The sequence below is a fragment of the Loxodonta africana genome, chromosome 12 (assembly GCF_030014295.1).
Source record: "Loxodonta africana isolate mLoxAfr1 chromosome 12, mLoxAfr1.hap2, whole genome shotgun sequence".
In the NCBI taxonomy this organism is placed as follows: Eukaryota; Metazoa; Chordata; class Mammalia; order Proboscidea; family Elephantidae; genus Loxodonta; species Loxodonta africana.
The window spans coordinates 93,101,159-93,117,781 of record NC_087353.1 but is presented as its reverse complement, the minus strand read 5'-3'; the positions used below and the strand labels follow the sequence as shown (position 1 = coordinate 93,117,781).

Sequence of the window (16,623 nt, the reverse complement as noted above, 5' to 3'; positions counted from 1 at the left end):
GGGGGTGAGTCTGGTGGCGCTGAGGCCTCAAATTGTGACCTTGTCCTTCTTATGTTGCTGTAGTGCCCCATGGTCCATACATGAATCTTGTGCTTTTGAATTTTTTTTTTACAAACTTCAAATCCTAGGTTGACTTCCCTCTACTACCCAAAAACCTGTGGCCTTCCTTGACTTTATTGTCTGTATATATGTATAGGGTAGTCCCTGGGTGGGACTAAATGCTGGACTACTAACTGGAAGGTTGGTGGTTCAGACCCACCCAGAGGCACCTCAGAAGATAGGCCTGGTGGTCTGCTTCTGAAAAGTCACAGCCTTACAAACCCTATGGAGCAGTTCTACTCTGCACCACGTGAGGTTGACATGAGTTGGAATTGACTCAACGGCAACTAACAGCAACAATTTGTATATGTACTTTTTTATATATATTGTGCCATGTATATACACAGGCAATACAAATTAATTTTCATATTTAATGTGGATGCATATTTAGAAACATGAATGCCTGCAAAGAAAAGGAAGCATGTTATCTATTCTAAATCAGTACAAACATTAGAAAAAAATCATCCAGCAATTTGGATTTTTTATGTTCTTCCCCTCCTTGCATGGAGAAAATTGAGGATTGATGTTACAAAGTCAAAGAACAGGTAAAAGCCTGGGTGTTTGTGTTTGAACCTTCTCGTTTTGGAGCCATTTTGTTTAAGCACTTTGCGGGTAGAGTGTCTCTAAGGTAAATATAAGACCATCTTCCATTATTTTTACTGAAAGTCAAGCATTTCAGTGTTGAAAATATTAACCATCTCATTGTTTTTACCTTGGTTTCTGTAAATGTCAGGATTGTGTTTCACATAATTCGGAAAGGGCAGAACCCCAAAGGCACTAAACATGTAGGGGGCCGTGCTTTCTCTCTGTAGCATTCTGTCCCTGGCCCCTCCTTCCCGCCGTCATGGCCGTCTCTCAGTCCTTCAGTCCCAGGTGTTTCCTCCTTCAGCAGCACCCTCAGACCCTGGTGCCCTTGTCTCTCAGATCTCAGCTACCACTTCCTCAGGGCGCACCCCAACCCCAATCCAGGCTCAGCCTCCGCTCCTGTGACAGCCTGAGAACACTGCTCCTGGTGCTTCTGTCTGGGCAGTCAGTGCTGTGAGAGCAGGACCACAGCCATCCTGTGTGCCGATGGCCATGTGTTGCTCTTGAATTCCGCACGTTGCTTCGCATTCCCACAGCGTTCTGAGGCCGGAGTCCGCAGTGGCTCTGTGTGTAAGGCAAGTGGGTGATGAAGTTTCTATTCCAGGGTTTACTATTTTTAAACCAGTATCAGACACCGTATTCCCACTCCCCTGCCTTAGTTTTTTCTTCTTCTTCTTTCCTAGCTTTTATCCATTTAAAAAAGTGATAAAATAATAACCTGTTGCCACCGAGTTGGTTCCGACTCATAGCAACCCTGTAGGACAGGGTAGAACTGCCCCATAGGGTTTTCCGGGAGTGGCTGGTGGATTCCATCTGCCGATCTTTTGGTTAGCAGCTGAGCTATTAACCACTGCGCCACCAGGGCTCCGCTTTTATCAGTATGCATATATATTTTCCTAAGAAATTCCTACTATGCATTGATAATTCACATACATTTAGAAGGAAATGTAACTTGAGTTTTTTTTTTTTAATCTATCTGATTGCGGATTTCCTTTAGTAAATGACAACTTAAGCAAATATCTGAAGTTGGGAAGGGTGCTGTGGTCTTGGGGTGAGGGACGATGTATCCTGGTCTGCTGTATCTTTACTCCCTCATTCTGAGTTATAACGGGAAATTTTCCGTAAATTGTGAAACCATGGATAAAACTTAGGAAAAAAACTTAAATGTATTAGACTTAGATTTTCAGGACCTTCTACAGATATGAATTCCTTTTTAAAAAAAGAATATGAATACCTTAGTTTTTACGTAAATCTGTCATACTTTGCATAATTAAAACTATAAAACCCTAAATTAAAAAAAAAATTTTCCGTCATTTTGATGACAAAAAATACTCTGAAAAAGTGAAATTTTTCTTATTTCTTCTAGGTATTTTACATATTAAGTTCTAAATATTATCACATATCATTTTGTAGCAACAGAAAAATATTTACAATGTTGTAAAAACGGCATGGGGGCAGTATCTGACCTCTAACCCCACACGGGGAAAGGGGAACCAAGATCAGCAACCCAAAGCCTGATTCCTACGAGGCGGAGGTCAGACATGCTGCCTCTCTTGGCCATCTTTACCAACTCTGACACCAGCCATCCCTCCCACACACAGCACTCTTTACTAGGTTTGGTAATTCATTGCAACGGCCACAGGAGCTCACAGACCATAATCCCGATTATGGGCTTTATTAGGGAAGCAGCCGGTTACAGTTCAGGCTCAGGAATGCTCAGGATATAGTTCTTCAATCAAGATAGCCTCTTCCCAACCGAGCTCGCAGGCACGCCTCTCCCTGGCCCTAGGCCTTTCCCCAGAGGCACTCGGCTTTCTCTTTTTCTGGGCCCGGAAGCCCACCGTGCCATCTCCTGCTGCTAGATCTCTTCTGCCACCACTTTTCACCATCTTCAGGGTTACAGCTTGCTCTCTCAATCTCCTGCTTCCAGCAGCTTCTCAGCACAGGGATCCCGGGTCCAAAGGACACACTCTCTGCTCCTGGTTGTTCTTCTTTGTTGGTGGTAGGATCTTCCTCTCTGCTGTGGAGTTGGCTCTCTTTTAAGGCAAAACTGACCAGTCTACTTGGTGGGCCACAATTACCTTACCACACAGCCTCATCCAGTCACCTGGGTGGGCCACAATTACCTTACCACACAGCCTCATCCAGTCACCTGGGTGGGCCACAATTACCTTACCACACAGCCTCATCCAGTCACCTGGGTGGGCCACAATTACCTTATCACACAGCCTCATCCAGTCACCTGGGTGGGAGCTACAAGACTATGGCTAGAAAGACCACACACAGAAGTAATTAATCACACTGCAAAGGTTAAGGGTAAAAGATCCAAAACTATGTTCACTGATTATGATTATATAAAAATATATATGTACCTGAAAAAAATTGGATGGGAAATTAAATAAATATTATAATATTGGTAGAGTTATGGGTTTATATTTTTATTTTAAATTTCCCATTATGTTTCTTTGCAACACAGATTAAAAGAGAAATGCAAGTGTGTGTATGTATGTGTGTATATATGTGCATGTGTGTGTACACACATGCATATATATGATAATTGTGATTTTTATTTTTGTCAGAATGTTTTTATCTACAGTCATAATATTGTGGATATTTTACCATTTCTGTCTTTCTAAAGCTGGCAGGTTGAGGGGGCATTGATATTTTGTAACTCAGAAACCATGTGTTGGTTTTCAGAGTCACCTTACTACTCTAAGCCTAGAAACGTGGCATCCTGGAGGTCTCTCAGGACAGCGGGGAGCATGCCTCTAACCAGTAGGATGTCCCTGACCCCGCAGAAGCTATGGCTCGGTACTTCAAAACAAGGTACGTGGTCGTGCTGACATACACCGTTCCTGCTTAGTAGAAGGCTCTTAGGAATTGCGTGTGATGATTTGAGAGAGAATTTTTAATAGAATCGCTTGAATTACATTGTTTTTCATCTTTCGTCTTTAGTATTTGTGGTTTCCAATGGCTTCTGTGTGTATGTCGTTGCCGCCTCTGCTGTCTTGGATGGTTCGAGCCCTGCTGGTGTGGGTGCTGGAACTCACCCCTCTTGGCTTACAAGAGCCGGACTTAAATTTTTGGGAATTTTGTGAGCTGATTGATGTCACACCGGCAGCTTGAACTTGTACATGGTGGGAATATTTACACTATGGAAATTGGCAAATGCTACCAACCAGGCTTTTTTTCTTGGAGAGCTGGTGGTTAAGTATTTGCTGGCACCTCACTGATAGTCCATCCCTGCTGGCTGACTTAAGCTTTCTTCAACCCAGGAAGGTTGATCACTAGAGGCAAAATCTTCCGTTGTATTTGCTTGTACCTGTCATATTAAATCCATGCACGTTCAAACCAGGAAGTTTGACTCAACCCCTGAAACCAGACCTGACCTGGGAGCAGGCATGGACCAGCCCCCCCAGCTGCACCTCGGACTATCTGACAGAAGCTCTGAGAATGCGGAGGTCCAACCTCAGGCGCTCTGCCAGCAACGGTGAGCATGTGATGGGACAAGGTCCTGAGGAAAGCTTGTGGATTGGAGGGCATCTGTTGACAAAGGCTTTATTTGCTTTCTGTCCTCGCTTCACCAGTAGGAGATTGTGGAATGGCCCAGACATGACTCCTGAAAAATCTCTCCTGCCCTCAAGAAGTGGCTTTCAGGAAGTGGGCAGCAGAGTCTTCCCAGGCTTTGATTTCGCGTACCTCCTACACTTAGGGTCTTCTTTAAATTTATTGTATGAACATTGTTAAAAATGGGAATAAAAATTGCAAATAATAATAAAAAGCCTGAATCCCACCCGAAACAATTGGTCAGTTTTCCTTTTCCGTCTTCCCCTCTCGCCTTTATCCATTCACTGCCTTTCTGTGTAGACCTTCCCAGGAAGAACAGCTCAGCTCTCAGACCGGAGCATGCCGAAACCCTTTTCACTGTACCCATGAGTTGATCAGAGTAGGACTGTGCTCCATGGGCTTTCAGTGGCTATGACCTTTCAGAAGCAGATCGCCAGGACTTTCTTCGAAGGCGCCTCTGGGTGGACTCAAACTGCCAACCTTTTGGTTAGCAGCCAAGCACAATTACCTTACTGCTTTTAGTGGTTAGGAGTTGTATTTTAAGCTTAAATAGTTTAGAGTCCTCATATATTAGATATCATATTGAAATGAAAATAAAAATCTTACTGTTTTTACGTTGGAATGGGTGTTGTGATAGACTGTGTGCATTTTTTGTTTGCTTGTCTGTTTTTGTTGTGTTTGCTATTTACAATGTATCACTTTTCCTTTTGTGACTCCCTTCTTTAATCCTTTTACTTACATTCTGTTTACTTTTTTTGTTTGTTTCATCTTACTGTATCACAATTTTTTATTTTCGACTTCTTGGGAAAGGAACCCTGGTGGCACAGTGGTTAAGCACTCGGCTGCTCGCTGAAAGGTCACAGCAGGTGACCTTTGAACTCACCAGGCACTCTGCAGGAGAAAGAGCTGGCAGTCCACTTCCATAAAGATTTCGCCCTTGGAAAGCCTACGGGGCAGTTCTACTCTGTCCTGTAGGGCCACTGTGAGTCAGAATTGACTCAACAGCAACGGGTTTGCTTCTTGGCAAAGTATCTTGAGCAAACTAAAAACATCAAGCTATTTTTGCCCTCCTTTTTTTCTCCCCCCCTTTTTTGTAAAGGATAATTTTATTAGCTTCCAGGTCTTCCTTAAGGTGAAGCAAAAGCCCTTTTTCCCTTCAGATAACCTTTTAAGAGGTTTGTGTCTCTTCCTCTAGGTCATGTCCCTGGGACCCCCGTCTACAGAGAGAAAGAAGATATGTATGACGAGATTATCGAGTTGAAGAAGGTAGAGTTTCTATCTGTTCTTTACTGGCTGGAAACAGTGGGGTAGAAGTCAGTGCCAGGAGGTGTCCGTGTAGAACAAGTGAGAGCTTTAGGGCCACATCTGAGTCCGCGTCCTGCCCGGTGCCCAGGAGCTGGGTGACTCCAGCTACTCAGAGGCCATGTCCCAGCTCCATGAAAGGCCGCAGTGGACCTCAGAAAGTGGGCTCCACTTTCTCCTGCAGGATGGAGGAGACATCGGAGAGGGCACTGAAGGACTGGGGAGGGACGCAATGGACCTCATAGTCTCCTTGCAGCCTGCGATTTGTGTTAGGATAAGGTTGTTTGGTGGCGTTATTATCAGTAACCTTCCATTTGGATAGTTCTCGTATGTGGACGAGATGTCTCACATCCCCTGTCTCATCTGATCTTTCTAGAAACTCTGTGAGACAGGCAGGGCCAGGTGTCACACCTGTTTTCTGGTGATGAGCTTGAGACTCAGAGAGATTAGTGATCTGCCCAGGGTTGATCAGTAGCAGAACCAGGATTTTCATCAGTGTCATCAGACTCCGAAGACCAAGGCGGTTTTTATTACCCTGTGCTGTCTGCCACTCACTCAGGAATATTTGCATTGAAGAATTTCATCACCACCACCATTGTCACACTGATTTTTAACATCTGTAAATACTTTTATGTCCCTGGGAGACGTTCTCTGGGTTCATTCCCTTTTGTGATTTTAGTGTTTATGAACTGCTGTCCCTACCCCCCAGAGCATCAGGAGGCCTGGGGTCAGGGTGTAAGCAGGGTGCTGGCAGCCAACATGTCCAGAGCATGTTGAGGAGTCTGGAAACCACCTCACATGAAGAGCACGGGCAGAAACTAGGTTCCTTGGCCCAAAGAGAGCTGACGGAGAACATGGCCATTGTATGAAAGAGCCCTTCTCTGCTGCTCCAGAGGGGACTGTCTCAGATTCAGGATGAACAGAACATTCTAACCACTGGAGCTGTCTAACAGTGAAGGCGGTTGCCTGGTGACGAAACAAGCTCCCTGTCCTTAAATAAGCAGAGATTTACTGACTACTCATTAGGGGTATCGTAGAGAGAATTCTTACCCTGGTTGGGAGAGCGTACTTAATATACTTCTAAAGTCCCTGAGACTCTGAGCAGTTGCCGTAACAGCTCTTGCAGAAGCAGTCTTCTTAGGGCTGGAAATGGATGTCTGAGTAAGATTACACTGACTTTACTCAAACTTAGCATCATGGGTTTCTGGATAAAATCAGCCCATACTTCTAAATTCAGAGAGAAGAGAACTTGATATTCAGTGTTTTGTCACTGTGGGGTCTTGAGCGTCAGAGTTATTTTCCGTGTCAAGTGATGGTTCAGTTTCCTATTGAAAAATGGGGATAAAGATGGTACTTAATTCATAGGGTTGTTACGAGAATTAAATAAAATAATCCATGGAAAGTGCTTTAGTACAGTGCCTGGTGTATAGTATGAGGTCAGTAAGTACAGACCATTCTTTTAAAACTTATCTTGAAATAATTATAGAGTCCAAACCCATTGCCATCAAGTCGATTCCAACTTATAGTGACCCTATAGGACAGAGTGGAACTGCCCCATAGGGTTTCCAAGGAGCGGCTGGTGGATTCAAACTGCCAACCTTTTGGTTAGCAGCCAAGCACTTAACCACTACACCAGGAACCCAGAGTCCCAGAAAGTTGCAAAAATAGTAGTTTCTCCCAGTGGTTTATATCTTCAATAGCTATAGTACATCAAAACCAGGAAACTGACATTGGTACAAGGTATGTGTGTAGTTCTGTGCCATTAATCACATGTCGATTTTCGTAACCACTACTGCTGTCAAGATACAGAAATATTCCATCACCACGATGATCTCAAATGCTACCCCTTCATAGTCACCCCAGCACCGTCTCTAACCCCTGACAACCACTGTTTTGTTCTCCACCTCTACAATTTTGTCATTTTGAGAATGTTACATAAATGGGATCATACAGTTTGTGACCTTTTGAGGTTGACTTTTTTCACTTATCATACGCCCTTGAGATGCATCTAAGTTGTTGCCTGGACCGGTCATTCTTCCGTGTCAGGACTGCTTTAGCTACATCGTACTAATTTTGATATGTTGTATTTTCATTTTCGTTCAGTTTGATATATTTTTCTTTATTTCCTTGAGACTTCCTCTTTGACCCATATGTTATTTGGAAGTGTGTTGTTGAGTTTCCAAGTATTTGAAGATTTTCCTGTTATTATTCTGTTACTGACTTGTAGTTTGATTCCATTGTTGCCAATGAACACACTCTGTATGATTTCAATTCTTTTATCTTTATTGAAGTTTGCTTTCTGGCCCAGGATATGGTCCATCTTGGTATGTTCCGTGGGCGCTTAAGAAGAATGTGTATTCTGTTGTCGTTGCTGGGTGGAGTGTTCTGTAAGTGTCAGTCAGATACTGTTGGTTGATGGTGTTGTTGAGTTCTTTTATATTCTTGTTGATTTTCTGTCTAGTAGTTTTAACAGTTGTTGAGAGAGGTCTGTTGAAATTTCTGATTGTAATTGTGTGTATTTCTCCTTTCAGTTTTGTAGTTTTTGCTTCACACATTTTATAGCTCTGTTTTTTTGATGCATACACATTTAGAATTGCTATGTCTTCTTGGTAGGTTGACCCTTTTCACCTTTATGTAATGTACCTCTCTGTTCTGGTCATTTTCTATGCTCTGAAATCTACTTTATCTGTTTTCTTTTTATTAATGTTTGCTTAATATATCTTTTTTCATCCTTTCATTTTCAACCTACCTGTATCATTACATTGGAAATGAGTTTCTTCTAGACAGTATATTGTTGTATCATTTTTGTTTTATCCACTTTGTCAATCTATCTTTTAACTGATTTATTTAGGTAGTTTACATTTAACATAGTTATTGATAATGTTAGGGCTTAAGTCTTCCATTTTATTTATTTTTTTGTTCGTTCTGTTTTTTTGCTCCTGTGTTTTCATTTTCCTGCCTTCCTGTGGTTTACTTGAACAGTTCTTAGAATTCCGTTTTGATCTATAGTGTTTTTTAGTGTATTTTTTTGTATTCCTTATTTAATAGCTGTTGTAGATATTACATCATATATACGTAACTGAAAATGAGAAGAAACAGCTGCAAACATCCATTAATAATCGGAACATGGAATGTATGAAGTATGAGTCTAGGAAAATCTGAAATTGTCAAGAATGAAATGGAATGCATCAAACGATTCCACAGGGGAAATATTAAATGATGCAGGAAGCATCAAAAGAAGATGGAAGACATACACAGAGAAACTATACCAAAAAGAATTGGTTGATGTTCAAACATTTCAGGATGTAGCATATGATCAGGAAATAATAGTACTGAAAGAAGAAGTCCAGGCTGCACTGAAGGGAATGGCAAAAAACAAGGCTCCAGGAATTGACAGAATACCAGTTGAGATGTTTCAACAAACAGATGCAGCACTGGAAGTCATCACTTGTCTATGCCAAGAAATTTGGAAGACAGCTACCTAGCCAACCGACTGGAAGAAATCCATATTTATGTGTGTTCTCAAGAAAGGTGACCCAACCAAATGTGGAAGTTATTGAGCAATATCATTAATATCACATGCAAGCAAAATTTTGCTGAAGATCATTCAAAAGTGGCTGCAGCAGTATATCAACAGAGAACTGCCAGAAATTCAGGCCGAATTCAGAAGAGCACATGGAACAAAGGATATCATTGCTGATGTCAGATGGATCCCAGCTAAAACCAGAGAATACCAGAAAAATGTTTACCTGTGTTTTATTGACTATACAAAGCACTGGACTATGTGGATTATAACAAATTATGGATAACGTTGCAAAGAATGAGAATTCCAAAACATGTAACTGTGTTCGTGAGGAACCTGTACATAGTTCAAGAGGCAGTCGTTTGGACAGAACAAGGAGAGATACTACATGCTTTAAGGTTAGGAAAGATGTGTGTCAGGGTTGTATCCTTTCACCATACCTATTCAACCTGTATGCTGAGCAAATAATCTGCAAAGCTGGACCATATGAAGAAGAACGGGGCATCAGGATTGGAGGAAGTCTCATTAACAAGCTGTGTAACGCGGATGACACAACCTTGCTTGCTGGAAGTGAAGAGGGCTTGAAGTACTTACTTACTGATGAAGATCAAAGACCACAGCGTTCAGTGTGGATTACATCTCAACATAAAGAAAAAAAATCCTTACAGCTGGACCAATAAGCAACATCATGATAAACGGAGAAAATACTGAAGTTGTCAAGGATTTCATTTTACTTGGATCCACAATCAACAGCCACGGAAGCAGCAGTCAAGAAATCAAGACGCATTGTATTGGGCAAATCTGCTGCAAAAGACCTCTTCAGTGTTTTGAAAAGAGGTCACCTTGAGGACTAAAGTGCACCGGACCCAAGCCCTGGTGTTTTCAGTTGCCCCATATGCATGTGAAAGCTGGACAATGAATAGGGAAGACCAAAGAATTGATACCTTTGAATTGTGGTGTTGGCGGATAATACTGAGTATTCTATCGACTGCCAAAAGAACGAACAAATCTGTGTGGGAAGAAGTAAGCCAGAATGCTCCTTAGAAGCAAGGATGGAGAGACTACATCTCACATACTTTGGACATCAAAAAGGATCAATCCCTGGAGAAGGACATCATGCTTGGTAAAGTAGAGGGTTAGTGAAAAAGAAGACCCTCAAGGAGATGGGTTGACACAGTGGCTACAACAGCGGACTCAAGCATAACAATGATTGTGAGGATGGCACAGGACCAGGCAGTGTTTCGTTGTGTTGTACATAGAGTCACTATGAGTCAGAATTGACTCGATGGCCCCTAACAACAACTGACCACAGTCTACTGGTGTTAACATTTTACCAGCTTGAGTGTAGAAACCTTACCTCCCTATATGTCCCTTTTCTCTCTTAAATTTATAGTACCAAAAATAAACCAAACCCATTCTGATTCATATCAACCTTATAGGACAGAGTAGTAGAACTGCCCCGTAGGGTTTCCAAGGAGCGGCTGGTGGTTTTGAACTGCTGACCTTTTCATTAGCAGCCATAGCCCTTAACCACTGTGCCACCAGGGCTCAGTTGTCTTAAGTGTTTTTTCTCTATAAGGTCCCTAGGTGGTGCATACGGTTTGCCCTCGACTACTGACCTAAAGGTTGGTGGTTTGAACCCACTCAGTGGTACTGCGGAAGAAGAGGCCTGGCAATATGTTTCCGTTACGATTACATCCAAGAAAACCCTATGTATGGATTTCTACTCTCACACATGGGGTCACCATGAGTCAGAATTGACTAGATGGCAACTAACAACAACAGCAGTACATTGAGAACCACATCGGACAGTTTTATGAATTTTGCTTCTACTATCAAATGTAATTTAGAAAACTGAACAGGAAAAGGACGGTCTGTTGAATTTACCTGTATTTTTACTTTTCTATTGTTTTTTCTTCCTTCCTGATATTCCAAGATTCCTTCTTTTAATCTTTCTTTCTGTTTTGACAACTTCCTTCAGCTGTTGTCTTAGGGTATGTCTCCAGGCAAAAACTCTGCTTAGTTTTCCTTCATAACGTCTTGGTTTCTCCTTCATTCCTGAAGGATATTTTTGCTGAACATAGAATTCTGAGTTGACGGTTCTTGTCTTTCAGCACTTGAAACAAGTTATATCACTTCCTTCTGGCCTCCGTGGTTTCTAACGAGAAATCCACTGTTGTTTGAGTTATTTTCTTCCCAAAGGTAAGGCGGAAACCCTGGTGGTGTAGTGGTTAAGAGTTTGGCTGCTAACCAAAATGTCGGCAGTTTGAATCCACCAGGTACTCCTTGGTGCAGTTCCACTGTGCCCTACAGGGTCACTATGAGTCGCAATCAACTTGACCACAGTCAGGTTTAGATTTTTGGTATAAGTAAGGTGTTGTTTCTCGCTGCCTTCAAGATTTGTTTCTTTGATTAGTCTCAGAAGTTTGACTATGATGTGTCTTGGCATGGATTTCTTTAGGTATATCCTGTTTGGGTTTTGCTCAGCTTCTTCAGTCTGTGGGTTTATGTCTTTTGCCAAATTTGGGAAATTTTCAGCCATTGTGTTTTAAAATACTTAATCACCCTCACCCTCTTTTGTTATAGTCCCCCAGGTCCCTGAGGCTCTGTTTCTTTGTTTAGTCTATTTTCTGTTGTTGAGATTGGGTAATATCTCATTGTTCTATCACCCAGTTCACTATTCTTTCCTCTGTCCTCTCAGTTCTTCTGTTGAGCCCATCATTGAGTTTTTTAATTTCGATTATTGTACTTTTCAGTTCCAATCTTCCCATTTTCTTCTTTATATCTTTTATTTCTTTGCTGAGACTTCCTGTTTTTTAAATTAGCTTCAAGCATGTCCGTATTTGGCGGCATTTTTTATGAGGGCTGCTTCAGATCCTTGTCTCTGTGTCCTCTTGGGGTTGTCATCTGTGTACTCTTGGGGTTGTCATCTGTTGACCGTCTTTTCTGATTCAAGTTGAGATTTTTCAGACTCTTGGTATGATAAATTATTTCTGTTGGAACTCGGACATTTAAGAAATTACCTTATGAGACTCTGCATCCCATTTAAGTCGTGCTTTAGCAGGCCTCCTCTGACTCCTCTCTGGTGGGTTAAGGGGACACTGCTTTGTCACTGCCAGATGAGGGTGGAAGGTGAGGCTCCCCTCTCTACCTTCTTTGACACTCACATGGCAGGGGACTCTTCGTCACTGCTGGGTGGGATACAAATTCAGGTTCCTCACTAGGCCTCCACTGATGCCACCCTGGCAGGGAAGGGGTGCTTCGTACTGCTTCTCACACTGTAGGGGATGTGTGGCTTCATTACCACTGGGCACTGTAAGTCCTGACTCCCCACCAGGCTTCCTGGAACACCCCCCAACCAAGGAGGGGGAGGGAAGCCTTGATACAGCCTGGCAAGGTTAGAGTCTGGGCTCCCTCGTCAGCCTGGGCTGGTGGAGGTGGGGCTGCAGTTTTCTCTGTGGTGTTTGGCTGGATAGAGCAGTTATTGTCTAAAAGTTTTCTGCCTTGCTTAGGCTGCCCCCCTCCTGGTCCTTTGGCTTGAAAGAAGAGGCTATTCTTTTGTTGTCTGTTCCTGTTGGCTTTTCTTCAGCACACAGACCAGGATGCATGAGGCAAAAAGAAAACTCAGGGAACACTGTGTCTTTCCTCAGGCTAAAGGCCCCTGACTGGTCCGCCTTCTTCTCTCCACTATTCAGAGCTGTCTTGTATTTGTTTTGTATGCAATGTTCAGGGTTCTTAGTAATACCAGCCAGGAGAAATAGGGGAAGGTGAGTCACTCCATCTTTCCAGAAGCAGAAATCCTGTTATTTATTAGATCTCTTATTCTTCTCAATGACTGTGCATTAATTTATTCAATAAGCACTTACGGAGTGCCGGTTATGTACTGTGCTCTCTAGTGATGCTCCCAACCTCGTCAGCTCTTGGAAGTGTGGCTGATGCACTAAGCCTGCCCGAAGTAGGATATGAGCCTGAATTCTTTTTCTGTTGGTGCCGACTGGTTTTGCTCAGTCTCTCTTTTTTTTTTTTTTTTAATTAATTTTTATTAAGCTTCAAGTGAACATTTACCATTTCAATCAGTCTGTCACATGTAGGTTTACATATATCTTACTCCCTTCTCCCACTTGCTCTCCCCCTATTGAGTCAGCCCTTTCAGTCACTCGTTTCGTGCCAATTTTGCCATCTTCCCTCTCTATCTTCCCATCCCCCCTCCAGTCAAGAGTTGCCAACACACTCTCCAGTGTCCACCTGATTTAATTAGCTCACTCTTCATTAGCATCTCTCTCCTCCCCACTGACCAGTCCTTTTCATGCCTGATGATTTGTCTTCGGGGATGGTTCCTGTCCTGTGCCATCAGAAGTTCTGGGGAGCATTGTCTCTGGGATTCCTCTAGTCGCAGTCATACCATTAGGTATGGTCTTTTCATGAGAATTTGGCGTGTGTATCCCATTGGTCTCCTGCTCCCTCAGGAGTTGTCTGTTGTGCTCCCTGACAGGGCAGACATCGATTGTGGCTGGGCACCAACTAGTTCTTCTGGTCTCAGGATAATGTAGGTCTCTGGTTCATGTGGCCCTTTCTGTCTCTTGGGTTCTTGGTTGTCGTGTGACCTTGGTGTTCTTCCTTTGCCTTTGCTGCAGGTGGGTTGAGACCAATTGATGTATCTTAGATGGCTGCTTGTTGGCATTTGGGACCCCAGGCGCCACAATTCAAAGTGGGATGCAGAATGTTTTCATAATAGAATTATTTTGCCCATTGACTTAGAAGTCCCCTCAAACCAAGTTCCCCAGACCCCAGCCCCTGCTCTGCTGACCTTTGAAGCTTTCATTTTATCCCGGAAACCTCTTTGCTTTTAGTCCAGTTCAATTAGGCTGACCTTCCTTGTATTGAGTGTTGTCTTTCCCTTCACCCAAAGCAGTTCTTATCTACAGAATGATCAATAAAAAGCCCTCTCCCTCCTTCCCTCCCTCCCCGCTTTGTAACCACAAAAGTATGTGTTCTTCGTTTTTTCTATTTCTCAAGATCTTATAATAGTGGTCTTATACAATATTTGTCCTTTTGCAACTGACTCGTTTCGCTCAGCATAATGCCTTCCAGATTCCTCCATGTTATGAAATGTTTCAGAGACTCGTCACTGTTCTTTATCGATGCGTAGTATTCCCTTGTGTGAATATACCACAATTTATTTACCCATTCATCCGTTGACGGACATCTTGGTTGCTTCCAGCTTTTTGCTATTGTAAACAGAGCTGCAATAAACATGGGTGTGCATATATCTGTTTGTGTGAAGGCTCTTGTATCTCTAGGGTATATTCCGAGGAGTGGGATTTCTGGGTTGTATGGTAGTTCTATTTCTAACTGTTTAAGATAACGCCAGATGGATTTCCAAAGTGGTTGTACCATTTTACAATCCCACCAGCAGTGTATGAGAGTTCCGATCTCTCCGCAGCCTCTCCAACATTTATTATTTTGTGTTTTTTGGATTAATGGCAGTCTAGTTGGTGTGAGATGGAATCTCATCGTAGTTTTAATTTGCATTTCTCTAATGGCTAATGATCGGGAGCATTTTCTCATGTATCTGTTGGCTGCCTGAATATCTTCTTTAGTGAAAAGTGTGTTCATATCCTTTGCCCACTTCTTGATTGGGTTGTTTGTCTTTTTGTGGTTGATTTTCGACAGAATCCTGTAGATTTTAGAGATCAGGCGCTGGTCTGAGATGTCATAGCTGAAAATTCTTTCCCAGTTTGTAGGTGGTCTTTTTACTCTTTTGGTGAAGTCTTTAGATGAGCATAGGTGTTTGATTTTTAGGAGCTCCCAGTTATCTGGTTTCTCTTCATCATTTTTGGTAATGTTTTGTATTCTGTTTATGCCCTGTATTAGGGCTCCTAGGGTTCATCCTATTTTTTCTTCCATGATCTTTATCGTTTTAGTCTTTATGTTTAGGTCTTTGATCCACTTGGAGTTAGTTTTTGTGCATGGTGTGAGGTATGGGTCCTGTTTCATTCTTTTGCAAATGGATATCCAGTTATGCCAGCACCATTTGTTAAAAAGACTATCATTTCCCCAATTGACTGACACTGGTCCTTTGTCAAATATCAGCTGCTCATACGTGGATGGATTTATATCTGGGTTCTCAATTCTGTTCCATTGGTCTATGTGCCTGTTGTTGTACCAGAACCAGGCTGTTTTGACTACTGTAGGTGTATAATAGGTTCTGAAATCAGGTAGAGTGAGGCCTCCCACTTTCTTCTTCTTTTTCAGTAATGCTTTGCTTATCCGGGGGTTCTTTCCCTTCCATACGAAATTAGTGATTTGTTTCTCTATCCCCTTAAAATATGACATTGGTATTTGGATTGGAAGTGCGTTATATGTATAGATGGCTTTTGGTAGAATAGACATTTTTACTATGTTAAGTCTTCCTATCCATGAGCAGGGTATGTTTTTCCACTTAAGTATGTCCTTTTGAATTTCTTGTAGCAGAGTTTTATAGTTTTCTTTGTATAGGTCTTTTACATCCTTGGTAAGATTTATTCCTAAGTATTTTATCTTCTTCGGGGCTATTGTGAATGGTATTGATTTGGTTATTTCCTCTTAGGTGTTCTTTTTGTTGATGTAGAGGAATCCAAGTGATTTTTGTATGTTTATTTTATAACCTGAGACTCTGCCAAACTCTTCTATTAGTTTCAGTAGTTTTCTGGAGGATTCCTTAGGGTTTTCCATGTATACGATCATGTCATCTGCAAATAGTGATAGCTTTACTTCCTCCTTGCCAATCTGGATACCCTTTATTTCTTTGTCTAGCCTAATTGCCCTGGCTAGGACTTCAAGTACGATGTTGCATAAGAGTGGTGATAAAGGGCATCCTTGTCTGGTTCCCGTTCTCAAGGGAAATGCTTTCAGGTTCTCTCCACTTAGAGTGATATTGGCTGTTGGCTTTGCATAGATGCCCTTTATTATGTTGAGGAATTTTCCTTCCATTCCTATTTTGGTAAGAGTTTTTATCATAAATGGGTGTTGAACTTTGTCAAATGCCTTTTCTGCATCTATTGATAAGATCATGTGGTTTTTATCTTTTGTTTTATTTATGTGATGGATTACGTTAATGGTTTTTCTGATATTAAACCAGCCTTGCATACCTGGTATAAATCCCACTTGATCAGGGTGAATTATTTTTTTGATATGTTGTTGGATTCTATTGGCTAGAATTTTGTTGAGGATTTTTGCATCTATGTTCATGAGGGATATAGGTCTAAAATTTTCTTTTTTTGTAATGTCTTTACCTGGTTTTGGTATCAGGGAGATGGTGGCTTCATAGAATGAGATGGGTAGTATTCCGTCTTTTTCTATGCTTTGAAATACCTTCAATAGTAGTGGTGTTAAGTCTTCTCTGAAGGTTTGGTAGAACTCTGCAGTGAAGCCGTCTGGGCCAGGACTTTTTTTTGTTGTAAGTTTTTTGATTACCGTTTCAATCTCTTTTTTTGTTATGGGTCTATTTAGTTGTTCTACTTCTGATTGTGTTAGTTTAGGTAGGTAGTATTGTTCCAAGAATTTAT

At 42.0% G+C, this 16,623-nt stretch overlaps 1 protein-coding gene across 6 annotated transcripts in view; it reads left to right on the top strand.

Moving 5' to 3' along the window:
• Window positions 1-16,623, top strand: part of IQCE (IQ motif containing E) — a 75,957-nt gene that overhangs the window by 15,952 nt on the left and 43,382 nt on the right. For 4 of the 6 annotated variants that reach the window (XM_064295972.1, XM_064295969.1, XM_064295968.1 and 1 more), the window contains exons 4-6: window positions 3,382-3,510; window positions 4,040-4,174; window positions 5,447-5,517. In XM_064295972.1, the coding sequence (XP_064152042.1) occupies window positions 3,382-3,510; window positions 4,040-4,174; window positions 5,447-5,517 (335 nt within the window). The remainder of the gene's footprint in view (window positions 1-3,381; window positions 3,511-4,039; window positions 4,175-5,446; window positions 5,518-16,623) is intronic. The other 2 variants (XM_064295973.1, XM_064295971.1) reach the window with 1 other exon arrangement.